The sequence below is a fragment of the Salmo salar genome, unplaced genomic scaffold, assembly GCF_905237065.1.
Source record: "Salmo salar unplaced genomic scaffold, Ssal_v3.1, whole genome shotgun sequence".
Lineage (NCBI taxonomy): Eukaryota > Metazoa > Chordata > Actinopteri > Salmoniformes > Salmonidae > Salmo > Salmo salar.
The window spans coordinates 76,141-103,176 of record NW_025548360.1 but is presented as its reverse complement, the minus strand read 5'-3'; the positions used below and the strand labels follow the sequence as shown (position 1 = coordinate 103,176).

At 44.5% G+C, this 27,036-nt stretch overlaps 1 protein-coding gene across 1 annotated transcript; it reads left to right on the top strand.

Moving 5' to 3' along the window:
• Positions 1-24,648: 24,648 nt before the first annotated feature.
• On the top strand, positions 24,649-25,757 carry LOC106594612 (uncharacterized). Its single transcript, XM_014186015.2, has 2 exons — positions 24,649-25,400; positions 25,440-25,757. Exons 1-2 carry the CDS (start codon positions 24,710-24,712, stop codon positions 25,610-25,612), a joined length of 864 nt encoding a protein of 287 aa, XP_014041490.1. The 5' UTR covers positions 24,649-24,709; the 3' UTR covers positions 25,613-25,757.
• The last annotated feature ends 1,279 nt before the right edge of the window (positions 25,758-27,036 follow it).

Here is a 27,036-nt window from a genome sequence, read left to right as displayed (position 1 = left end):
TGCTCTCGATGGTGCAGCTGTAGAACCTTTTGAGGATCTCAGGACCCATGCCAAATATTTTTAGTTTCCTCAGGGGGAATAGGTTTTGTCATGCCCTCTTCACGACTGTCTTGGTGTGTTTGGACCATTCTAGTTTTTGTTGATGTGGACACCAAGGAACTTGAAGCTCTCAACCCGCTCCTCTACAGCCCCGTCGATGAGAATGGGGGCGTGCTCGGTGCTCCTTTCCCTGTAGTCCACAATCATCTCCTTAGTCTTGGTTACATTGAGGGATAGGTTGTTATTCTGGCACCACCCGGCCAGGTCTCTGACCTCCTCCCTATAGGCTGTCTCGTCGTTGTCGGTGATCAGGCCTACCACTGTTGTGTCGTCTGCAAACTTAATGATGGTGTTGGAGTCGTGCCTGGCCATGCAGTCGTGGGTGAACAAGGAGTACAGGAGGGGACTGAGCACGTACCCCTGGGGAGCTCCAGTGTTGAGGATCAGCGTGGCAGATGTGTTGCACATACTCTCACCACCTGGGGGCGGCCCGTCAGGAAGTCCAGGATCCAGGAGCATAGGGAGGTGTTTAGTCCCAGGTTCCTTAGCTTAGTGATGAGCTTTGAGGGCACTATGGTGTTGAACGCTGAGCTGTAGTCGATGAATAGCATTCTCACATAGGTGTTCCTTTTGTCCAGGTGGGAAAGGGCAGTGTGGAGTGCAATAGAGATTGCATCATCTGTGGATCTGTTTGGGCAGTATGCAAATTGGAGTGGGTCTAGGGTCCAGGGTTTCTGGGATAATGGTGTTGATGTGAGCCATTACCAGCCTTTCAAAGCACTTCATGGCTACGGACGTGAGTGCTACGGGTCTGTAGTCATTTAGGCAGGTTGCCTTTGTGTTCTTGGCCACAGGGACTATGGTGGTCTGCTTGGAACATGTTGGTATTACAGACTCAATCAGGGACATGTTGAAAATGTCAGTGAAGACACCTGCCAGTTGGTCAGCACATTCCCGGAGCACACGTCCTGGTATTCCGTCTGGCCCCGCAGCCTTGTGTCGGCTACGGAGAGCGTGATCACACAGTCGTCCAGAACATCTGATGCTCTCATGCATGTTTCAGTGTTACCTGCCTTTAAGCGAGCATAGAAGTAATTTAGCTCGTCTGGTAGGCTCGTGTCACTGGGCAGCTTGCGTCTGTGCTTCCCTTTGTAGTCTGTAGTAGTTTGCAAGCCCTGCCACATCTGTCGAGCGTCGAAGCCGGTGTAGTATGATTCGATCTTAGTCCTGTATTGACACTTTGCCTGTTTGATGGTTCGTCGCAGTGCATAGCGGGATTTATTATAAGCTTCTTGGTTAGAGTCCCGCTCCTTGGAAGCGGCAGCTCTACACTTTATCTCAGTGCGGATATTGCCTGTAATCCATGGCTTCTGGTTGGGGTATGTACGTACGGTCACTGTGGAGACGATGTCATCGATGCACTTATTGATGAAGCCTGCGACTGAGGTGGTATACTCCTCAATGCCTTTGGATGAATCCCGGAACATATTCCAGTCTGTGCTAGCAAAACAGTCCTGTAGTTTAGCATCTGCTTCATCTGACCACTTTTTATTGACCGAGTCACTGGTGCTTTCTACTTTAGTTTTTGGAGGATCAGGAGGATAGAATTATGGTCAGATTTTCAGAAATGGAGGGCTATGGAGAGCTTTGTTCACATCTCTGTGTGTGGAGTAAAGGTGGTTGCACATTTAACATGCTGGTAGAAATGAGGTAAAAACGGATTTAAGTTTCCCTGCATTAAAGTCCTCCGGCCACTAGGAGCGCCACCTCTGGATGAGTGTTTTCCTGTTTGCTTGTGGCAGAATACAGCTCGTTGAGTGCGGTCTTAGTGCCATCATCGGTTTGTGGGAGTAAATAGACAGCTACGAAATAATACAGATGAAAACTATCTTGGTAAATAGTGTGGTCTACAGCTTATCATGAGATACTCTACCTCAGGCACGGTATTGTAGTGTATATAGGGAATAGGGCTCTGACCAGACATATTGTAGTCTGTATAGGGAATAGGGTCTACAGCTTATCATGAGATACAAAACCTTGAGACTTCGTTAGATTTCCTGCACCAGCTGTTGTTTACAAATATACATAGACCGTCACCCCATGTCTTGGGCGGCTTGGGCGGCTGTTCTATCCTGCCGAAAAAGCTTTAAACCCACCCAGCTGTATGTCATTCATGTCGTCGTTCAGCAACGACTCGGTGAAACATAAGATATTACAGTTTTTTAATGTCCCGTTGGTAGGATAATCTTGATCGTAGGTCATCCATTTTGTTTTCCTCTGATTGCACGTTGGCCAATAGAACGGATGGCAGTTGGGGGTTTACTCGAATTCTACCCTACGAATTCTCAGAAAGCAGGTTGACATCCGCCACCTTTTTCTCCGACTACTCTTCACGCAAATGACGGGGGATTTGGGCCCGTTCCCGGGAGAGCAGTATATCCTTCGTGTCGGACTCCTTAAAGGAAAAAAGCTTCTTCTTGTTCGAGGTGAGTAATCGCTGTTCTGAATCTCCAGAAGTTATTTTCGGTCGTAAGAGACGGTAGCGGCAACATTATGTACTAAATAAGTTAAAAAATAAGTTACAAACAACGCAAAAAAAAAACTAAGAAAATAGCAGAGTTGGTTGGGAGCCCGTAAAACGTCAGGCATCCTCGCCGGCGCCATTCTACTTCATTCTAAGCATACAGCCAAAGCAATACTGGACTGGCTTCATATCAAGAATGTGAAAGTCCTTGAGTTGTCCAGCCAAAGACCCAGACTTGAATCTCATTTGGAAAAATCTGTGGAAAGACTTGAAGATTGCTGTTCATCGCCACTCCACATCTAACTTAAAATCTGCAAGGAAGAATGGGAGAAAATCCCCAAATGCTGATACAGAATGTATTCAGCAATCGCCATCAAAGGTGTCTCTACAAAGCATTGTGTGTGTGAATACTTTTATTTATTTCACCTTTATTTAACTAGGCAAGTCAGAGGTTAAAAACAAATTCTTATTTATAATGACAGCCTTCCAGGGAACAGTGGGGTTAACTGCCTTGTTCAGGGAGCAGAACGACAGATTTTTACCTTGTCAGCCAGGAGATTCGATCCAGCAACCTTTCGGAAACTGACCCAACTCTCTAACCACTAGGCTACCTGCCGCCCAAGGCGAATTTTCTTATGCAAATCGTATATATTTCTGTATTTCATTTTCAATAAATTTTAAAACATTTCTATTTATGTTTTCACTTTGTCATTATAGGGTATTGTTTAGTGAGGGGGGGGAGAAAAAATGATTTAATCCATTTTGAATTCAGGCTGTAATAAACAAAATGTGGAGTAAATCAATGTGGGTTGAATACTTTCTGAAGGCGCTGTATACTGTTGTAATGATGGTGGAGCACTGGGAAACAAAACAACACAGAGTTTATGCCTTTCGATAGCCTAACACCTCAGAGATGTCTGAAACGCATGCATTAGGATAGGATCATTTCCATTAGCGGGAATGACTGACCATTAGGCTAGATAGGATAATGACCCATTAGCAGGACTGACCATTAGGCTAAACTTTACAATAAGACTCAAATCTATTGTGAAAAGACAGAAACACTGGAAGAAAGTCTTTAATTTTCATCTGCATGTCATGTATTTCACTGGGGGAAGTAATGTTGGTTAATGAAGAGTCCATTCACTTCCTCCCTGAACATCTAGAAGTTAGAGTGTAACAGAACGGAGGTGGAACTGTACACCCTGCACACTGTATTGCTTCAACTTGTTGTTTCATCTGACCTCTGTTTCCATACCAGTTTGTTGTTGGTCAAAGCCATCTGGCCTCTGTTTCAATACTAGTTTGTTGTTGGGCAAAGCCATCTGGCCTCTGTTTCAATACTAGTTTGTTGTTGGGCAAAGCCATCTGGCCTCTGTTTCAATACTAGTTTGTTGTTGGGCAAAGCTATCTGGCCTCTGTTTCAATACCAGTTTGTTGTTGGGCAAAGCCATCTGGGTAAAGCCATCTGGCCTTTGTTTCCATACCAGTTTGTTGTTGGGCAAAGCCATCTGGGTAATGCCATCTGGCCTTTGTTTCCATACCAGTTTGTTGTTGGGCAAAGCCATCTGGGTAAAGCCATCTGGCCTCTGTTTCAATACCAGTTTGTTGTTGGGCAAAGCCATCTGGCCTCTGTTTCAATACTAGTTTGTTATTGGGCAAAGCCATCTGGGTAAAGCCATCTGGCCTCTGTTTCCATACCAGTTTGTTGTTGGGCAAAGCCATCTGGCCTCTGTTTCAATACCAGTTTGTTGTTGGGCAAAGCTATCTGGCCTCTGTTTCAATACCAGTTTGTTGTTGGGCAAAACCATCTGGCCTCTGTTTCAATACCAGTTTGTTGTTGGGCAAAGCTATCTGGCCTCTGTTTCAATACCAGTTTGTTGTTGGGCAAAGCTATCTGGCCTCTGTTTCAATACTAGTTTGTTGTTGGGCAAAGCCATCTGGCCTCTGTTTCCATACTAGTTTGTTGTTGGTCAAAGCCATCTGGCCTCTGTTCCTATACTAGTTTGTTGTTGGTCAAAACCATCTGGCCTCTGTTTCCATACTAGTTTGTTGTTGGGCAAAGCCATCTGGTCTCTGTTTCAATACCAGTTTGTTGTTGGGCAAAGCCATCTGGCCTCTGTTTCCATACCAGTTTGTTGTTGGGCAAAGCCATCTGGCCTCTGTTTCCATACCAGTTTGGTGTTGGTCAAAGCCATCTGGCCTCTGTTCCTATACTAGTTTGTTGTTGGGCAAAGCCATCTGGCCTCTGTTTCCATACCAGTTTGTTGTTGGGCAAAGCCATCTGGCCTCTGTTTCCATACTAGTTTGTTGTTGGGCAAAGCCATCTGGGTAAAGCCATCTGGCCTCTGTTTCCATACCAGTTTGTTGTTGGGCAAAGCCATCTGGGTAAAGCCATCTGGCCTCTGTTTCCATACCAGTTTGTTGTTGGGCAAAGCCATCTGGGTAAAGCCATCTGGCCTCTGTTTCAATACCAGTTTGTTGTTGGGCAAAGCCATCTGGGTAAAGCCATCTGGCCTCTGTTTCCATACCAGTTTGTTGTTGGGCAAAGCCATCTGGCCTCTGTTTCAATACTAGTTTGTTATTGGGCAAAGCCATCTGGGTAAAGCCATCTGGCCTCTGTTTCCATACCAGTTTGTTGTTGGGCAGTAGTTTAAACACTGTTCTCTCTATGAGGTGACTGGATTATGGAGAGTAAATTGTTTGCCCCCACCCCCTCATTAATACCCCATAATGACAAAGTAAAAACAGGTTTATAGAAATTTTTGCAGATCAATATTTTTGAAATATCACATTTACAAAAGTATTCAGACCCTTTAACTCAGTACTTTGTTGAAGCACCTTTGGCAGCGATTACAGCCTCGAGTCTTCTTGGGTATGACGCTACAAGCTTGGCACACCTGTATTTGGGGAGTTTCTACCATTATTCTCAGCAGATCCTCTCAGGCTCTGTCAGGTTGGATGGGGAGCGTCGCTGCACAGCTATTTTCAGGTCTCTCCAGAGATGTTCGATCGGGTTCAAGTCCGGGGTCTGGCTAGGCCACTCAAGGACATTCAGAGACTTGTCCCGAAGCCACTCCTGTGTTGTCTTGGCTGTGTGCTTAGGGTCGTTGTCCTGTTGGAAGGTGAACCTTCACCCCAGTCTGAAGTCCTGAGCGCTCTGGAGCAGGTTTTCATCAAGGATCTCTCTGTACTTTTCTCTGTTCATTTTCCCTCCATCCTGACTAGTCTCCCTGTCACTGAAAAACATCCCCACAGCATGATGCTGCCACCACCATGCTTCACCGTAAGAATGGTGCCAGGTTTCCTCCAGACGTGATGCTTTGCATTCAGGCCAAATAGTTCAATCTTGGTTTCATCAGACCAGAGAATCTTGTCAAAACATTTTAGGTGCATTTTGGCAAACTCCAAGCGGGCTGTCATGTGCCTTCTACTGAGGAGTGGCTTCCGTCTGGCCACTCTACCATAAAGGCCTGATTGGTGGAATGCTACAGAGATAATTGTCCTTCTGGAAGGTTCTCCCATCTCCACAGAGGAACTCTGGAGCTCTGTCAGAGTGACCATCGGGTTCTTGGTCACCTCCCTGACCAAGGCCATTCTCCCCCGATTGCTCAGTTTGGCCGGGTGGCCAGCTCTAGGAAGAGTCTTGGTGGTTCCAAACTTCTTCCATTTAAGAATGATGGAGGCGACTGTGTTCTTGGGGACCTTCAATGCTGCAGAAATGTTTTGGTACCCTTCCCCAGATCTGGGCCTCGACACAATCCTGTCTCTGAGCTCTATGGACAATTCCATCCACCTCATGGCTTGGTTTTTGCTCTGACATGCACTGTCAATTGTGGGACCTTATATAGACAGGTGTGTGCCTTTCCAAATCATGTGCAATCAATTGAATTTACCACAGGTGGACTCCAATCAAGTTGTTGAAACATCTCAAGGAGGATCAATGGAAACAGGAAGCACCTGAGCTCAATTTCAAGTCTCATAGCAAAGGGTCTGAATACTTATGTAAATAAGGTATTTCTGTTTTTTAAAAACCTGTTTTTTGCTTTGTCATTATGGGGTATTGTGTGTAGATTGATAATTTAATCCATTTTAGAATAAGGCTGTAATGTAAAAAAAAAAAATGTGGCAAAGGGAAGAGGTCTGAATACTTTCTGAATGCACTGTATATCTTGATTAGATAAGTATTCACCCTACCTGAGTCAATACATGTTAGAAACACTTTTAGCAGCGATTACAGCTGTCAGTCTTTTAGGGTAAGTCTCTAGGAGTCATTACAGCTGGGAGTCTTCTTGGGTAAGTCTCTAAGAGTCATTACAGCTGGGAGTCTTCTTGGGTAAATCTCTAAGAGTCATTACAGCTGGGAGTCTTCTTGGGTAAGTCTCTAAGAGTCATTACAGCTGGGAGTCTTCCTGGGTAAATCTCTAAGAGTCATTACAGCTGGGAGTCTTCCTGGGTAAGTCTCTAAGAGTCATTACAGCTGGGAGTCTTCCTGGGTAAGTCTCTAAGAGTCATTACAGCTGTTAGTCTTTTAGGGTAAGTCTCTAAAAGTCATTACAGATGGGAGTCTTCTTGGGTAAGTCTCTAAGAGTCATTACAGCTGTTGAGTCTTCTTGGGTAAGTCTCTAAGAGTCATTACAGCTGTTAGTCTTTTAGGGTAAGTCTCTAAGAGTCATTACAGCTGGGAGTCTTCCTGGGTAAGTCTCTGAGAGTCATTACAGCTGGGAGTCTTTCTGGGTGAGTCTCTAAGAGTCATTACAGCTGTTGAGTCTTCCTGGGTAAGTCTCTAAGAGTCATTACAGCTGGGAGTCTTCTTGGGTAAGTCTCTAAGAGTCATTACAGCTGGGAGTCTTCTTGTGTACGTCTCTAAGAGTCATTACAGCTGTCAGCCTTTTAGGGTAAGTCTCTAAGAGTCATTACAGCTGTTGAGTCTTCCTGGGTAAGTCTCTAAGAGTCATTAAAGCTGGGAGTCTTCCTGGGTAAGTCTCTAAGAGTCATTACAGCTGGGAGTCTTCCTGGGTACGTCTCTGAGAGTCATTACAGCTGGGAGTCTTCTTGGGTAAGTCTCTAAGAGTCATTACAGCTGTTGAGTCTTGGGTAAGTCTCTAAGAGTCATTACAGCTGTCAGCCTTTTAGGGTAAGTCTCTAAGAGTCATTACAGCTGGGAGTCTTCTTGGGTAGGTCTCTAAGAGTCATTACAGCTGGGATTCTTCTTGGGTAAGTCTCTAAGAGTCATTACAGCTGGGAGTCTTCTTGGGTAAGTCTCTAAGAGTCATTACAGCTGGGAGTCTTTTAGGGTAAGTCTCTAAGAGTCATTACAGCTGGGAGTCTTTTAGGGTAAGTCTCTAAGAGTCATTACAGCTGGGAGTCTTCTTGGGTAAGTCTCTAAGAGTCATTACAGCTGGGAGTCTTTTTGGGTAAGTCTCTAAGAGTCATTACAGCTGGGAGTCTTCCTGGGTAATTCTCTAAGAGTCATTACAGCTGGGAGTCTTCCTGGGTACGTCTCTGAGAGTCATTACAGCTGGGAGTCTTCTTGGGTAAGTCTCTAAGAGTCATTACAGCTGTTGAGTCTTCCTGGGTAAGTCTCTAAGAGTCATTACAGCTGGGAGTCTTCCTGGGTAAGTCTCTAAGAGTCATTACAGCTGGGAGTCTTCTTGGGTAAGTCTCTAAGAGTCATTACAGCTGGGAGTCTTCCTGGGTAGGTCTCTAAGAGCTTTGCACACCTGAATTCAAGTCTTGCCATACTAGCTAGCCATTTCACATCGGTTACACCACCACTAACTAGCTAGCCATTTCACATCGGTTACACCACCACTAACTAACTAGCCATTTCACATCGGTTACACCACCGCTAACTAACTAGCCATTTCACATCGGTTACACCACCACTAACTAACTAGCCATTTCACATCGGTTACACCACCGCTAACTAACTAGCCATTTCACATCGGTTACACCACCTCTAACTAACTAGCCATTTCACATCGGTTACACCACCGCTAACTAGCTAGCCATTTCACATCGGTTACACCACCGCTAACTAGCTAGCCATTTCACATCGGTTACACCACCACTAACACATCGGTTACATCTGCACGGTGTTGATATATCAATAAGTGTGATTAAGAGGAATTTACCGATGGATGTGGAAATGGACTTTTACAATGTAGAACCAGTTAAGTGGTTATAATTGCCAATTGGGTAATTTAATAGTTCTGGGGGCCAAGTGCTTATTATGTCAGCCAATCTGATAGAGCTCCTGTAAGACAGATTCCATTAGGGTTTATCAAGGGAGGAGGGTGTTCAGATAGAACAGCCTTCTGGGTAATTACCTGTTGAGCTCCAGAGGGAGGGGTGTTCAGATAGAACAGCCTTCTGGGTTATTACCTGTTGAGCTCCAGAGGGAGGGGTGTTCAGATAGAACAGCCTTCTGGGTTATTACCTGTTGAGCTCCAGAGGGAGGAGTGTTCAGATAGAACAGCCTTCTGGGTTATTACCTGTTGAGCTCCAGAGGGAGGGGTGTTCAGATAGAACAGCCTTCTGGGTTATTACCTGTTGTGCTCCAGAGGGAGGGGTGTTCAGATAGAACAGCCTTCTGGGTTATTACCTGTTGAGCTCCAGAGGGAGGAGGGTGTTCAGATAGAACAGCCTTCTGGGTTATTACCTGTTGAGCTCCAGAGGGAGGGGTGTTCAGATAGAACAGCCTTCTGGGTTATTACCTGTTGAGCTCCAGAGGGAGGAGGGGTGTTCAGATAGAACAGCCTTCTGGGTTATTACCTGTTGAGCTCCAGAGGGAGGAGGGGTGTTCAGATAGAACAGCCTTCTGGGTTATTACCTGTTGAGCTCCAGAGGGAGGGGTGTTCAGATAGAACAGCCTTCTGGGTTATTACCTGTTGAGCTCCAGAGGGAGGGGTGTTCAGATAGAACAGCCTTCTGGGTTATTACCTGTTGAGCTCCAGAGGGAGGAGGGTGTTCAGATAGAACAGCCTTCTGGGTTATTACCTGTTGAGCTCCAGAGGGAGGGGTGTTCAGATAGAACAGCCTTCTGGGTTATTACCTGTTGAGCTCCAGAGGGAGGGGTGTTCAGATAGAACAGCCTTCTGGGTTATTACCTGTTGAGCTCCAGAGGGAGGAGTGTTCAGATAGAACAGCCTTCTGGGTTATTACCTGTTGAGCTCCAGAGGGAGGAGTGTTCAGATAGAACAGCCTTCTGGGTTATTACCTGTTGAGCTCCAGAGGGAGGGGTGTTCAGATAGAACAGCCTTCTGGGTTATTACATGTTGAGCTCCAGAGGGAGGGGTGTTCAGATAGAACAGCCTTCTGGGTTATTACCTGTTGAGCTCCAGAGGGAGGAGTGTTCAGATAGAACAGCCTTCTGGGTTATTACCTGTTGAGCTCCAGAGGGAGGAGTGTTCAGATAGAACAGCCTTCTGGGTTATTACCTGTTGAGCTCCAGAGGGAGGGGTGTTCAGATAGAACAGTCTTCTGGGTTATTTCCAATCCTATATATTTAGGATCTCTACTTGTATAGTTTGTAAGATATGTCAGTTTCACCTTTGGATCACCAAGACCTGTAAATAAAGTTTACACTCTGATCACATTATCAACCTGCCTTTCCTTCAGCTGATTTCATGCCCTTACCACAGCTACAAGGTCCATATTTCTATTCTCTCCTTCTCTGGCCTGCTGGGCTGTTCCACTATAAGACCTGAACCCACCTCTCTCTCTCTCTCTCTCTCTCTCTCTCTCTCTCTCTCTCTCTCTCTCTCTCTCTCTCTCGTCTCTCTCTCTCTCTCTCTCTCTCTCTCTCTCCCCCTCTCTCTCCCCCCTATCTCTCCCCCCTCTCTCTCTCTCTCTCTCTCTCTCTCTCATTCTCTCTCTCTCTCTCTCTCTCTCTCTCTCTCTCAGTGGTTAGATGGGAGGAGACTGCTGGGCTGTTCCACTATAAGACCTGAACCCTCTCCTCTCTCTCTTCTTCTCTATTCTTCTGACTGCAGAACAGATGCAAAACTGGAGCAGAGGTAAGTTCAAATGGATCCTTTCTAACCTCATATTCGTTATCTCCAGGACCATACCAGTGTCTACATGTGGAAACAGGGGGTTCAAATGGATCCTTTCTAACCTCATATTCGTTATGTCCAGGACCATACCAGTGTCTACATGTGGAAACAGGGGGTTCAAATGGATCCTTTCTAACCTCATATTCGTTATGTCCAGGACCATACCAGTGTCTACATGTGGAAACAGGGGGTTCAAATGGATCCTTTCTAACCTCATATTCGTTATGTCCAGGACCATACCAGTGTCTACATGTGGAAACAGGGGGTTCAAATGGATCCTTTCTAACCTCATATTCATTCTGTAGTCAAAATGAGGACAAGAAAAGGTGCTAAGTTTGTATTTTAAATATCGGCTGAATCTCAAACAGAACACTGATCACTCGATCACTCGATACGCTCGTTCACGAGTCAATCGAGTCGATCTCAAAACGCTAGTTGTCGAGTGATCGAGGGCTCCACTGCGCCCTTCAGAAGCCTCTTTACCCAGTGGGCATCCTATGCCGACTCCGCGCCCTCGGCTGCCTGAAAGAAGAATGAAAACAGAAAATACTTGTATTATTTTGTGCAGGGTTGGGGATGGATACAGTTACATATCACAATATTATCTTTAACGATATTATATACGTGGTTACATATCACAATATTATCTTTAACGATATTATATACGTGGTTACATATCACAATATTATCTTTAACGATATTATATACGTGGTTACATATCACAATATTATCTTTAATGATATTATATACATGGTTACATATCACAATATTATCTTTAATGATATTATATACATGGTTACATATCACAATATTGTCTTTAATTATAGCGCTAGTCGGCTGTACCTAGCTTGTTCTCCATGTTAGCGCTAGTCGGCTGTACCTAGCTTGTTCTCCATGTTAGTGCTAGTCGGCTGTACCTAGCTTGTTCTCCATGTTAGCGCTAGTCAGCTGTACCTAGCTTGTTCTCCATGTTAGCGCTAGTCGGCTGTACCTAGCTTGTTCTCCATGTTAGCGCTAGTCGGCTGTACCTAGCTTGTTCTCCATGTTAGCGCTAGTCAGCTGTACCTAGCTTGTTCTCCATGTTAGCGCTAGTCGGCTGTACCTAGCTTGTTCTCCATGTTAGCGCTAGTCTGCTGTACCTAGCTTGTTCTCCATGTTAGCGCTAGTTGGCTGTACCTTCTCCATGGCAACCTGTTAGCGCTAATCGGCTGTACCTAGCTTGTTCTCCATGTTAGCGCTAGTCAGCTGTACCTAGCTTGTTCTCCATGTTAGCGCTAGTCGGCTGTACCTAGCTTGTTCTCCATGTTAGCGCTAGTCGGCTGTACCTAGCTTGTTCTCCATGTTAGCGCTAGTCGGCTGTACCTAGCTTGTTCTCCATGTTAGCGCTAGTCGGCTGTACCTAGCTTGTTCTCCATGTTAGCGCTAGTCAGCTGTACCTAGCTTGTTCTCCATGTTAGCGCTAGTCGGCTGTACCTTCTCCATGGCAACCTGTTAGCGCTAATCGGCTGTACCTAGCTTGTTCTCCATGTTAGTGCTAGTCGGCTGTACCTAGCTTGTTCTCCATGTTAGCGCTAGTCAGCTGTACCTAGCTTGTTCTCCATGTTAGCGCTAGTCGGCTGTACCTAGCTTGTTCTCCATGTTAGCGCTAGTCGGCTGTACCTAGCTTGTTCTCCATGTTAGCGCTAGTCTGCTGTACCTAGCTTGTTCTCCATGTTAGCGCTAGTTGGCTGTACCTTCTCCATGGCAACCTGTTAGCGCTAATCGGCTGTACCTAGCTTGTTCTCCATGTTAGCGCTAGTCAGCTGTACCTAGCTTGTTCTCCATGTTAGCGCTAGTCGGCTGTACCTAGCTTGTTCTCCATGTTAGCGCTAGTCGGCTGTACCTAGCTTGTTCTCCATGTTAGCGCTAGTCGGCTGTACCTAGCTTGTTCTCCATGTTAGCGCTAGTCAGCTGTACCTAGCTTGTTCTCCATGTTAGCGCTAGTCAGCTGTACCTAGCTTGTTCTCCATGTTAGCGCTAGTCGGCTGTACCTTCTCCATGGCAACCTGTTAGCGCTAATCGGCTGTACCTAGCTTGTTCTCCATGTTAGCGCTAGTCGGCTGTACCTAGCTTGTTCTCCATGTTAGCGCTAGTCGGCTGTACCTAGCTTGTTCTCCATGTTAGCGCTAGTCAGCTGTACCTAGCTTGTTCTCCATGTTAGCGCTAGTCGGCTGTACCTAGCTTGTTCTCCATGTTAGCGCTAGTCAGCTGTACCTAGCTTGTTCTCCATGTTAGCGCTAGTCAGCTGTACCTAGCTTGTTCTCCATGTTAGCGCTAGTCGGCTGTACCTAGCTTGTTCTCCATGTTAGCGCTAGTCGGCTGTACCTTCTCCATGGCAACCTGTTAGCGCTAATCGGCTGTACCTAGCTTGTTCTCCATGTTAGCGCTAGTCAGCTGTACCTAGCTTGTTCTCCATGTTAGTGCTAGTCGGCTGTACCTAGCTTGTTCTCCATGTTAGCGCTAGTCGGCTGTACCTAGCTTGTTCTCCATGGCAACATGTTTTCAGCACTTTTATTTTTATTACAGACCAAAACTTGTTTTCTCAAGGTTCTCTCTTGTCCCTCTGCAGCAGTGAGAAATATGTTTTGGAACATTAAATCGCAATAAAATCACAGTATCGAATCGCAATACATACATGTTACATCTAATATGTCCAAGCAGGAAATGTATGATTCTATATATTTTGATAGATTCAGAGTGTTTAATAATCACTTTTACAGGGTTGATGTCACATGTTCAGGATGAGATCACATGTTCAGGGTTGATGTCACATGATTGAGGTCACATGTTCAGGTTTGAAGTCCCATGTAACGGGTTGAAGTCACATGTTCAGGGTTAAAGTCATATGTTCAGGGTTGAGGTCACATGATTGAAGTCACATGATTGAGGTCACATGTTCAGGAATGAGGTCACATGTGCAGGGTTGCAGGTGTAATTGCAGGGTACAGTGAAAATCTTAGGCTCCGAGCTCCAAAATGCAGGACTAAGGGAAATAAAACAATGAAAATGGTCATTTAAAAAAACACTATTGAAATAGACTATATACATCATAACAACTATAGTACTATATACATCATAACAACTGTAGTAGTGATGGATAAATACACTATATACATCATAACAACTGTAGTAGTGATGGATAAATACACTATATACATCATAACAACTATAGTAGTGATGGATAAATACACTATATACATCATAACTGTAGTAGTGATGGATAAATACACTATATACATCATAACAACTGTAGTAGTGATGAATAAATGCACTATATACATCATAACTGTAGTAGTGATGGATAAATACACTATATACATCATAACAACTGGAGTAGTGATGGATAAATACACTATATACATCATAACAACTGTAGTAGTAATGAATAAATACACTTATATACATCATAACAACTGTAGTAGTGATGGATAAATACACTATATACATCATAACAACTGTAGTAGTAATGAATAAATACACTATATACATCATAACAACTGTAGTAGTGATGGATAAATACACTATAAACATCATAACAACTGTAGTAGTGATGAATAAATACACTACATACATCATAACAACTGTAGTACTATATACATCATAACAACTGTGGTACTATATACATCATAACAACTGTAGTAGTGATGGATAAATACACTAAATACATCATAACAACTGTAATAGTGATGAATAAATACACTATATACATCATAACTGTAGTAGTGATGAATAAATACACTATATCCATCATAACAACTGTAGTAGTGATGGATAAATACACTATATACATCATAACTGTAGTAGTGATGAATAAATACACTACATACATCATAACAACTGTGGTACTATATACATCATAACAACTGTAGTAGTGATGGATAAATACACTATATACATCATAACAACTGTAGTAGTGATGGATAAATACACTATATCCATCATACATCCAGGAGGTGGGGGAATGACCATAGGGGGAGTAGCAGCATTATCATTGAGGAGGTGGGGGAATGACCATAGGGGGAGTAGCAGCATTATCATTGGGGAGGTGGGGGGAATGACCATAGGGGGAGTAGCAGCATTATCATTGAGGAGGTGGGGGGAATGACCATAGGGGGAGTAGCAGCATTATCATTGAGGAGGTGGGTGGGAATGACGTTAGGGGGAGTAGCAGCATTATCATTGGGGAGGTGGGGGGAATGACCATAGGTGGAGTAGCAGCATTATCATTGAGGAGGTGGGGGGGAATGACCATAGGGGGAGTAGCAGCATTATCATTGAGGAGGTGGAGGAAATGACCATAGGGGGAGTAGCAGCATTATCATTGGGGAGGTGGGGGGAATGACCATAGGGGGAGTAGCAGCATTATCATTGGGGAGGTGGGTGGGATGACCATAGGGGGAGTAGCAGCATTATCATTGGGGAGGTGGGGGGAATGAACATAGGGGGAGTAGCAGCATTATCATTGAGGAGGTGGGGGGAATGACCATAGGGGGAGTAGCAGCATTATCATTGGGGAGGTGGGGGAATGACCATAGGGGGAGTAGCAGCATTATCATTGAGGAGGTGGGGGGAATGACCATAGGGGGAGTAGATGCATTATCATTGGGGAGGTGGGGGGAATGACCATAGGGGGAGTAGCAGCATTATCATTGGGGAGGTGGGGGGAATGACACCATAGGGGGAGTAGCAGCATTATCATTGGGGAGGTGGGGGGAATGACCATAGGGGGAGTAGCAGCATTATCATTGAGGAGGTGGGGGAATGACCATAGGGGGAGTAGCAGCATTATCATTGGGGAGGTGGGGGAATAACCATAGGGGGAGTAGCAGCATTATCATTGAGGAGGTGGGGGGAATGACCATAGGGGGAGTAGTAGCATTATCATTGGGGAGGTGGGGGAATGACCATAGGGGGAGTAGCAGCATTATCATTGAGGAGGTGGGGGAATGACCATAGGGGGAGTAGCAGCATTATCATTGAGGAGGTGGGGGAATGACCATAGGGGGAGTAGCAGCATTATCATTGAGGAGGTGGGGGGAATGACCATAGGGGGAGTAGCAGCATTATCATTGAGGAGGTGGGGGGAATGACCATAGGGGGAGTAGCAGCATTATCATTGAGGAGGTGGGTGGGAATGACCATAGGGGAGTAGCAGCATTATCATTGGGGAGGTGGGGGAATGACCATAGGGGGAGTAGCAGCATTATCATTGAGGAGGTGGGGGGAATGACCATAGGGGGAGTATCAGCATTATCATTGAGGAGGTGGGGGGGAATGACCATAGGGGGAGTAGCAGCATTATCATTGAGGAGGTGGGGGGAATGACCATAGTGGGAGTAGCAGCATTATTATTGGGGAGTTGGGGGGAATGACCATAGTGGGAGTAGCAGCATTATCATTGAGGAGGTGGGGGGGAATGACCATAGGGGGAGTAGCAGCATTATCATTGAGGAGGTGGGTGGGAATGACCATAGGGGGAGTAGCAGCATTATCATTGGGGAGGTGGGGGAATGACCATAGGGGGAGTAGCAGCATTATCATTGAGGAGGTGGGGGGAATGACCATAGGGGGAGTATCAGCATTATCATTGAGGAGGTGGGGGGAATGACCATAGGGGAATTAGCAGCATTATCATTGAGGAGGTGGCGGGAATGACCATAGGGGGAGTAGCAGCATTATCATTGGGGAGGTGGGGGGAATGACCATAGGGGGAGTAGCAGCATTATCATTGAGGAGGTGGGGGGAATGACCATAGGGGGAGTATCAGCATTATCATTGAGGAGGTGGGGGGGAATGACCATAGGGGGAGTAGCAGCATTATCATTGAGGAGGTGGGGGGAATGACCATAGTGGGAGTAGCAGCATTATTATTGGGGAGTTGGGGGGGAATGACCATAGGGGGAGTAGCAGCATTATCATTGAGGAGGTGGGGGGAATGACCATAGGGGGAGTATCAGCATTATCATTGAGGAGGTGGGGGGAATGACCATAGGGGGAGTAGCAGCATTATCATTGAGGAGGTGGGGGGAATGACCATAGGGGGAGTATCAGCATTATCATTGAGGAGGTGGGGGGAATGACCATAGGGGGAGTAGCAGCATTATCATTGAGGAGGTGGGGGGAATGACCATAGGGGGAGTATCAGCATTATCATTGAGGAGGTGGGGGTGAATGACCATAGGGGAGTAGCAGCATTATCATTGAGGAGGTGGGGGAATGACCATAGGGGGAGTAGCAGCATTATCATTGAGGAGGTGGGGGAATGACCATAGGGGGAGTAGCAGCATTATCATTGAGGAGGTGGGGGAATGACCATAGGGGGAGTATCAGCATTATCATTGGGGAGGTGGGTGGGATGACCATAGGGGGAGTAGCAGCATTATCATTGGGGAGGTGGGGGGAATGACCATAGGGTGAGTAGCAGCATTATCATTGAGGAGGTGGGGGGAATGACCATAGGCGGAGTAGCAGCATTATCATTGAGGAGGTGGGGGGAATGACCATAGGGGGAGTATCAGCATTATCATTGAGGAGGTGGGGGGAATGACCATAGGGGGAGTAGCAGCATTATCATTGGGGAGGTGGGGGGAATGACCATAGGGGGAGTAGCAGCTCCAGTTAAAACTACCAGTCAAAAGTTTTAGAACAAGGGTTTTTCTTTATTTTTACTATTTTCTACATTGCAGAATAATAGTACAGACATCAAAACTATGAAATAACACATATGGAATCATGTAGTAAGCAAAAAAGAGTTCTTCAAAGTAGCCACCCTTTGCCGTGATGACAGCTTTGCACACTCTTTTGCATTCTCTCAACCAGCTTCACCTGGAATGCTTTTACAACAGTCTTGAAGGAAGTATGTTGACTATATTTCCTAGAAGGTTGGGCACCTGGGGGTTCAGCAGTGTGGCCCAGTCAACCATTTCTGTGCTTAGGTTTAGTTAATGAGGGTAATGAAGTCAGCCTGTGTTCATTTTCAATGGGCATGTTCCACGCTGACTGCATGGCTTGTGGTGCTGGTGAGGGCGTGGTGGGAGGGTTGGACCTTGACACTTATCTTAGGCGTCCCGCTAGCGGGACAACTTCCAGTTAAACTGGAGGGTGCGCAATTCAAATAAATAATCATAAAAATTATGGATATTAAACATTTAGGTACATATAAGTGTCTTATATCGGGTTGAAAGTTTAAATTCTTGTTAATCTAACTGCGCTGTCCGATTTACAGTAGCTATTACAGTGAAAACATGCCATGCGATTGTTTGAGGACGGCGCCCCACATCAAAATATTTTTCCACCGGCACAGGTTTCATAAATTCACAAATAGCGTTTAAATATTCACGTACTTTTTGAAAATCTTCCTCTGATTTGTCATCCAAAGGGTCCCAGCTACAACATGTAGTGTCGTTTTGTTAGATAAAATCCGTCTTTATATCCCAAAAAGTCTGTTTAGTTGGCGCCATCGATTTGACTAATCCACTCATTCAACATGGTGAGAATGGAATCCAAAAATCTACCCCTAAACTTTGTTTCAACAAGTCAAAATACGTTTCTATTTACTCCTCAGATACCCTAAAATGTAATCAAACTATACTGCTCAAAAAATAAAGGGAACACTTAAACAACACATCCTAGATCTGAATGAAAGAAAGAATCGTATTAAATACTTTTTCTTTACATAGTTGAATGTGCTGACAACAAAATCACACAAAAATAATCAATGGAAATCCAATTTATCAACCCATGGAGGTCTGGATTTGGAGTCACACTCAAAATTAAAATGGAAAACCACCCTACAGGCTGATCCAACTTTGATGTAATGTCCTTAAAACAAGTCAAAATGAGGCTCAGTAGTGTGTGTGGCCTCCACGTGCCTGTATGACCTCCCTACAATGCCTGGGCATGCTCCTGATGAGGTGGCGGATGGTCTCCTGAGGGATCTCCTCCCAGACCTGAACTAAAGCATCCGCCAACTCCTGGACAGTCTGTGGTGCAAAGTGGCGTTGGTGGATGGAGCAAGACATGATGTCCCAGATGTGCTCAATTGGATTCAGGTCTGGGGAACGGGCGGGCCAGTCCATAGCATCAATGCCTTCCTCTTGCAGGAACTGCTGACACACTCCAGCCACATGAGGTCTAGCATTGTCTTGCATTAGGAGGAACCCAGGGCCAACCGCACCAGCATATGGTCTCACAAGGGGTCTGAGGATCTCATCTCGGTACCTAATGGCAGTCAGGCTACCTCTGGCGAGCACATGGAGGGCTGTGCGGCCCCCCAAAGAAATGCCACCCCACACCATGACTGACCCACCGCCAAACCGGTCATGCTGGAGGATGTTGCAGGCAGCAGAACGTTCTCCACGGCATCTCCAGACTCTGTCACGTCTGTCACGTGCTCAGTGTGAACCTGCTTTCATCTGTGAAGAGCACAGGGCGCCAGTGGCGAATTTGCCAATCTTGGTGTTCTCTGGCAAATGCCAAACGTCCTGCACGGTGTTGGGCTGTAAGCACAACCCCCACCTGTGGACGTCGGGCCCTCATACCACCCTCATGGAGTCTGTTTCTGACTGTTTGAGCAGACACATGCACATTTGTGGCCTGCTGGAGGTCATTTTGTAGGGCTCTGGCAGTGCTTCTCCTGCTCCTCCTTGCACAAAGGCGGAGGTAGCGGTCCTGCTGCTGGGTCGTTGCCCTCCTACGGCCTCCTCCACGTCTCCTGATGTACTGGCCTGTCTCCTGGTAGCGCCTCCATGCTCTGGACACTACGCTGACAGACACAGCAAACCTTCTTGCCACAGCTCGCATTGATGTGCCATCCTGGATGAGCTGCACTACCTGAGCCACTTGTGTGGGTTGTAGATTCCGTCTCATGCTACCACTAGAGTGAAAGCACCGCCAGCATTCAAAAGTGACCAAAACATCAGCCAGGAAGCATAGGAACTGAGAAGTGGTCTGTTGTCCCCACCTGCAGAACCACTCATTTATTGGGGGTGTCTTGCTAATTGCCTATAATTTCCACCTGTTGTCTATTCCATTTGCACAACAGCATGTGAAATGTATTGTCAATCAGTGTTGCTTCCTAAGTGGACAGTTTGATTTCACAGAAGTGTGATTGACTTTGAGTTACATTGTGTTGTTTAAGTGTTCCCTTTATTTTTTTGAGCAGTGTATAATAGTTTTTACGGAAAGAAGTATGTTCAATAGGAAACCGATTTTAGCAGGTGCGTCCTGTCTTCATGGCGCGCTCAAACACGAATTCCCAAGATTGTCCCTGTACTAAACCTAATATCTCTTATTTGTTTTTTGAAGTTACAAGTCAGAAACCTTGAACATAGACTGCTGACACCCTGTGGAAGCCATAGGAATTGCATTCAGGGAGCTTCAATATAACCTTATACATGCCATTCTAAGAGGATGTTCTCAAAAAAATTTGATTCGGTTGTTTTTTTTCCTTTGGATTTTCTCCTACCATGTCTATTGTTTTATATTATCCTACATTATTTTAACATTTCTACAAACTTCAAAGTGTTTTCTTTCCAATGGTACCAATTATATGCATATCCTGGCTTCAGGGCCTGAGCAACAGGCAGTTTAGTTTGGGCACGTCATTCTGGCGGAAAGTGAGAAAAAAGGGGCATAGCCATAAGAGGTTTTAATGTGATGATACATTGTGGCCAATAGACAACTGTTTTTTATTTTCATTTTTTATCAATATTTTCAAGAGGTGACTGAACTCAAGCAGTGATGCATCATGTTATTCTGTTTGTTGTATTCTGACCCCCAGTGGACTGAACTCAAGCAGTGATGCATCATGTTATTCTGTTTGTTTTGTTCTGACCACCAGTGGACTGAACTCAAGCAGTGAGGCATCATGTTATTCTGTTTGTTGTATTCTGACCACCAGTGGACTGAACTCAAGCAGTGATGCATCATGTTATTCTGTTTGTTTTGTTCTGACCACCAGTGGACTGAACTCAAGCAGTGATGCATCATGTTATTCTGTTTGTTGTATTCTGACCACCAGTGGACTGAACTCAAGCAGTGATGCATCATGTTATTCTGTTTGTTGTATTCTGACCACCAGTGGACTGAACTCAAGCAGTGATGCATCATGTTATTCTGTTTGCTGTATGACTGTCGCAATGATCACCTCATTCCAGGTAGCACGCTTGCTCACTACTCAGTCAGTCAGTCAGTCAGTCAGTCAGTCAGTCAGTCAGTCAGTCAGTCAGTCAGTCAGTCAGTCAGTCAGTCAGTCAGTCAGTCAGTCAGTCAGTCATACCTAAACACAATGAAGTAACTGTTAGTGTTTGGTTTGTCTCCTCTGATTACAGGCCTGACGCTGTGGGACGAGGAAGCACTCAGAAGGAACATCATCACAACAGACAAGCCTTTTACCGACTTCAAAGTCATCACATCTGACTCTACAGCTGACAAATACTCTGTGTTAAATGTGAACGGCTCTCTCAAAGCAAGCTGTTTGGCAGGGCTGGTTAAGGTGGAGGGATCAGCTCAGTATTTTAAAGATGTTAAAGAGTCTCAGAATCAGGCGAGAGTCACACTTTGTTACACCACCACTAAGAAAAACACTCAACTGTCCATGAGCCACCTTGGGCAGGAACACATAAAGTACAAGGAGATGTTTAGCCAAGGCAAGGCTACACATGTGGTCACAGGTATACTTTATGGAGCAAATGCTTTCTTTGTGTTTGATCGTGAGGTCTCAAGTGACGAGGACCGTAAAGACATTGAGGGAAACTTTAAAGTGAAGCTTAATAGCGTTCCCTATGTTTCTATTGGGGGTGAGAGTGCTTTAGACATGAAGAACTCTTCTAAAACTGAAACCGAGAAGTTCTCTTGTAGATTCCATGGGGACGTTCTCCTGGAAAACAATCCTGTATCTTTTCAAGATGCCATGGACACCTACAAAACCTTGCCTTAGAAGGTAGGTGAGGGGGTTCCTGTGCAAGTGAATCTACTTCCGTTAAAAGCCTTGGACCCCACTGCCGCCCAGATGGTTCGTCAGATCAGTGGAAGCTTAGTTGACCAATGGCAGACTGCGCTGGAAGACCTCAGTGAGCTGGAGATGAGATGCAACGATGCAATGAGAAGCAAGCCTGTAAAATACTTCAAGGAAATTGATGCCAAAGTGAAAACCTTAACCTGTTGGGTCTAGGGGGCAGCATTTGCACGTCTGGATAAAAAAAATGTACCCGATTTAATCTGGTTACTAATCCTACCCAGTAACTAGAATATGCATATACTTATTATATATGGATAGAAAACACTCTAAAGTTTCCAAAACTGTTTGAATGGTGTCTGTGAGTATAACAGAACTCATTTGGCAGGCAAAACCCTGAGACATTTTCTGACAGGAAGTGGATACCTGATGTGTTGTATTGATTTTAAACCTATCCCATTGAAAAACACAGGGGTTTAGGAATATTTTGGCACTTCCTATTGCTTCCACTAGATGTCACCAGCCTTTACAAAGTGTTTTGAGTCTTCTGGAGGGAGATCTGACCGAACAAGAGCCATGGAACGGTGATGTCCCATTAGACACCTGGCGCGCTACTTCATGTTGGGTACCCTCGTTCCAATACGTTATAAAAGGCTATGCATTCGTCCACCTTGAATATTATTCATGTTCTGGTTAAAAAGGCCCTAATGATTTATGCTATACAACGTTTGACATGTTTGAACGAACGGAAATATATTTTTTCCCCCTCGTTCATGACGAGAAGTCCGGCTGGCTTACATCATGTGCTAACGAGACGGAGATTTTTGGACATAAATGATGAGCTTTTTTGAACAAAACTACATTCGTTATGGACCTGTGATACCTGGAAGTGACATCTGATGAAGAGAATCAAAGGTAATGGATTATTTACATAGTATTTTCGATTTTAGATCTCCCCAACATGACGTCTAGTCTGTATCGCAACGCGTATTTTTCTGGGCACAGTGCTCAGATTATTGCAAAGTGTGATTTCCCAGTAAGGTTATTTTTAAATCTGGCAAGTTGATTGCGTTCAAAAGATGTAAATCTATAATTCTTTAAATGACAATATAATATTTTACCAATGTTTTCTAATTTTAATTATTTAATTTGTGACGCTGACTTGACTGCCGGTTATTGGAGGGAAACGATTTCCTCAACATCAATGCCATAGTAAAACGCTGTTTTTGTATATAAATATGAACTTGATAGAACTAAAAATGCATGCATTGTCTAACATAATGTCCTAGGAGTGTCATCTGATGGAGATTGTAAAAGGTTAGTGTATCATTTTAGCTGGTTTTATGGTTTTGGTGACCCTGTCTTTGACTTGACAAAACATTACACACAACTCTTGTAAATGTACTGTCCTAACATACTCTAAATTTATGCTTTCGCCGTAAAACCTTTTTGAAATCGTAAAACGTGGTTAGATTAAGGAGATGTTTATCTTTCAAATGGTGTAACATAGTTGTATTTTTGAAAAATTTGAATTTTGACATTTATTTGGATTCAAATTTGCCGCTCTTGAAATGCACCTGCTGTTGATGGAGTGCACCACAGGTGGCACGCTAGCGTCCCACCTAGCCCCAAGAGGTTAAGTGAACTGTGTTTCACAGAGCATTTGAAGACAACTTTGGCGGACCTCCTTCCGTCTATTAGAGGGGGAGAAAAGGAAGAGAGGGTGTTGTCCGACTTCTTGAAAAAGCAGCAAGAGTTCCGTTTCAACAGCAACATCCTCAGTGAATGTATGGATCGCATTGAGAGAGAGATCAATGTGGTTGATCGGTTCCTAAGGATGATTACGGAGGACTACAGTCAGACGTGTTCCACCAAGATAGTCACATCGAATAGGGAACTTGACAAAGAGGTCTTGAACCCAAAGGTGAAGCGTGTTGTATGTTTCACTTTCACCTCTCTGGGGTGCGAGGACCCTATCCTGTCAGCTTTGAATTCCCAAAGCTCTGAGAACACACAAGCCTTAGTTCCAGTTAAACCGGATCTGACAAGATGGTACCACTCTGATAACATATTTGATGACATGGACAAGCAAGCTGGACTTTTCAAAGATTTTGCAGAAGCTAACAAAGAAGACACACAAACACGTTTCCTCTTGGCCTCCATTCCCAACAAGGAACAAGAAGGAGCCAGCATTTACCTTTATGAGAACGGATCCAAAAGAAACGAGCATTTGGAGGCTCCATCTAAACCTGAGAAGCCCAGAGCATGTGACAGAACTCACAACAGTGTGACGCTGGAGTTGCTCCCTCCTGATAGGGGAGCCCATGACGTCACCCACTACCTGATTGAATACTGTATTGATGAGAAAGATGGATGGAGCAGCGAGAAGACGTCTGAATCTCACACAGCCTACACAGTGTCTGGACTGCTTCCCAGTACAAGTTCAAATACAGAGCCGTGTGTTCAGCAGGCCTTGGTCCAGACAGCGAGGTTAGTGACATCATCAGAACCTTGCCTTCATGCCCTCCCGGTAAGCCTGAAATCAAAGCCTACTCCTCTGAGCTCATGCTATGCTGTCCAACGCCGTCTGTGATTGGACAAGGGGTCAAGATTCAGAACTATGTGGTAGAATACAAAGAGGTGCCCACAGAAGAGAGTGAGGAGGAGGCAGAGTGGATGAAGAGGACTTCCCAAGACAACGTCTACATCATCGCCGGACTGCAGTCACTCACAAAGTACACAGTGAGAGTCAGATACGACTGTGGTGAAGCTGGAATCAGCAAGTGGAGCACACCAGTCATCATCGCCACCCTCTCAAAGACCACACGATTGGCTGACGATGTTAAAGAAAAGAGTGAACTGAAGCACTCTGGCTCGCCGTCTGTTTATGAGATCCCCATGGAGACGATACAGACGGTGGGTAAAGTAGCCAGGCTCAGGTTTGGAGAGCAGAGTTCCAGGACTAGGAGGACAATCTATCTGGTGGGAGACAAAGACCAGGTAGTGGATCTGATGATCAACTAGATCCTGGGAGTTCAGTGGGAGAATGGGTTCCGTTTCAAGCTACCCCAAGATGACGAGGTATCTACAATGATATATGAAATCAATTACCAGGATGGATTTCAGATCCCCTTCTCTCTCACCATTATCTATGATAGACACGACAAGGGTAGTATTCTGGATTTGGACCAGATCAAGTTCAATGCTCTGTGCTTTGTGTGGGACGCGGCTGTGTTTAGGGATGTAGACTCTGAAGATTGTAAAGAAATGAAGAGATTGGAGAAGAAATGGAAGATGGTGAACCTGTTGACACATGCAGATGGAAGGCAACTCTTTAAACACATCGACACTGAGGACATTCCAGTTCACTTCAAGTTCAATCTGTCAGCGTTTACAGACCAAGCCAGGAGAAGCCATGATGATGGTGATGGAGCCATGATGAGGAGTCTCCATGACTTGATGAGGGAAATCCGTGAGATGAGGAGGACGGCATTACATTACACTGACATGATGTGGATGCTTCACCCTAAATGGATGATGATGGATGACCTTGACAGGATTTGGATGACGGTGATGATGATGGATCACCCTGACATGATGATATTGATGATGGAGCACCCTAAGATGTGGGAGATGATGATGCGCAACCCTGACAGGATGAGGAGGATGGTGATTCGTCACCCTGAGATGATGGCGTTGATGGAGGAGCGCTTCCCTGACAAGATGAGGATGATGATGATAAACCACCCTGACCTGATGGAGTCGATGAAAAGTCATGATGGTGGTGCTGATGATGACTGTGATGGTGCTGATGATGATGGTGATGGTGGTGGTGGTGGTGGTAATGATGGTGATGACCATCCTCAGTTTGAGAAGATGTTCTGGGATGCAGATATGGGGAGTATGAAGAGGTTTTTCAATACCTTGTTGAAAATGAAGAGTTCATGTTCGCTGGAAGACATGTTTGTTTTAAATGCAGACATATTGAGGTAATTTATTTAGCAGGGCAACCTCACCTTGTTATCTTCTTGGTGTCCATAAGGCAGAGAAGAGACCTCTCCGCTTTTGACCGTCTGAAGGCTATTGGCCCTTCATTTCCTTTAGTTTCCTTCTCCTGTTCTACTGTTCTACTGTTCTACTGTTCTACTGTTCTAGTGTTCTACTGTTCTCCAGTTCTCCTGTTCTCCTGTTCTCCTGTTCTCCTGTTCTACTGTTCTCCTGTTCTCCTGTTCTCCTGTTCTCCTGTTCTACCGTTCTACTGTTCTCCTGTTCTCCTGTTCTACCGTTCTAACTCCTTTATCTACTGACCCAGAGTCAGATTAACTCCTTTATCTACTGACCCAGAGTCAGATGATCTGCCATAGACTTCCAGTTATTGCTGTAACGTTAGCATCTAACTTCCTACATTCTGAGACATAAAAATGGCATCAACGAGTTCAACTGACTCTGGGTAAATAGATAAAGGTCTCATTGCCAAAATCCTGAAGTTTCCCTTTAAGAATTATATCTTATTATTTTATTTACATCACTGTGTTCTAGAATGATATCTTATTATTTATATTTACATCACTGTGTTCTAGAATGATATCTTATTATTATATTTACATCACCGTGTTCTAGAATGATATCTTATTATTAAATTTACATCACTGTGTTCTAGAATGGTATCTTATTGTTTTATTTACATCACTGTGTTCTAGAATGATATGTTATTATTTTATTTACATCACCGTGTTCTAGAATGATATCTTATTATTTTATTTACATCACTGTGTTCTAGAATTGTATCTTATTGTTTTATTTACATCACTGTGTTCTAGAATGATATCTTATTATTAAATTTACATCACTGTGTTCTAGAATGATATCTTATTATTTTATTTACATCACCGTGTTCTAGAGTGGTATCTTATTATTTTATTTACATCACCGTGTTCTAGAGTGATTTATTATTATTTTGCTTTATATTTTATTTACATCACTGTGTTCTAGAATGGTTACATCCAATATTCTATTGACTTATCACTATGATCTGTATATTACCTTTAAGACAGAGGGAACCATATGTGTTGTATGTTACTGTACCTTTAAGACAGAGGGAACCACATGTGTTGTATGTTACTGTGCCTTTAAGACAGAGGGAACCATATGTGTTGTATGTTACTGTACCTTTAAGACAGAGGGAACCATATGTGTTGTATGTTACTGTGCCTTTAAGACAGAGGGAACCATATGTGTTGTTCTGATCCTGTGAGTTATGTTGACTATATGTTTTCATTTAAACCATGTAGGCTTTTATAAACCCACCTTCCCCCTTTCTGACTGCAACTCCTTCCTGAGCTTCAGTTCATATCATGTGTTTAATAGCGTTAAAGAGATCATTGGAACTGATTCAAAATAATAATTAACCTAAAAAG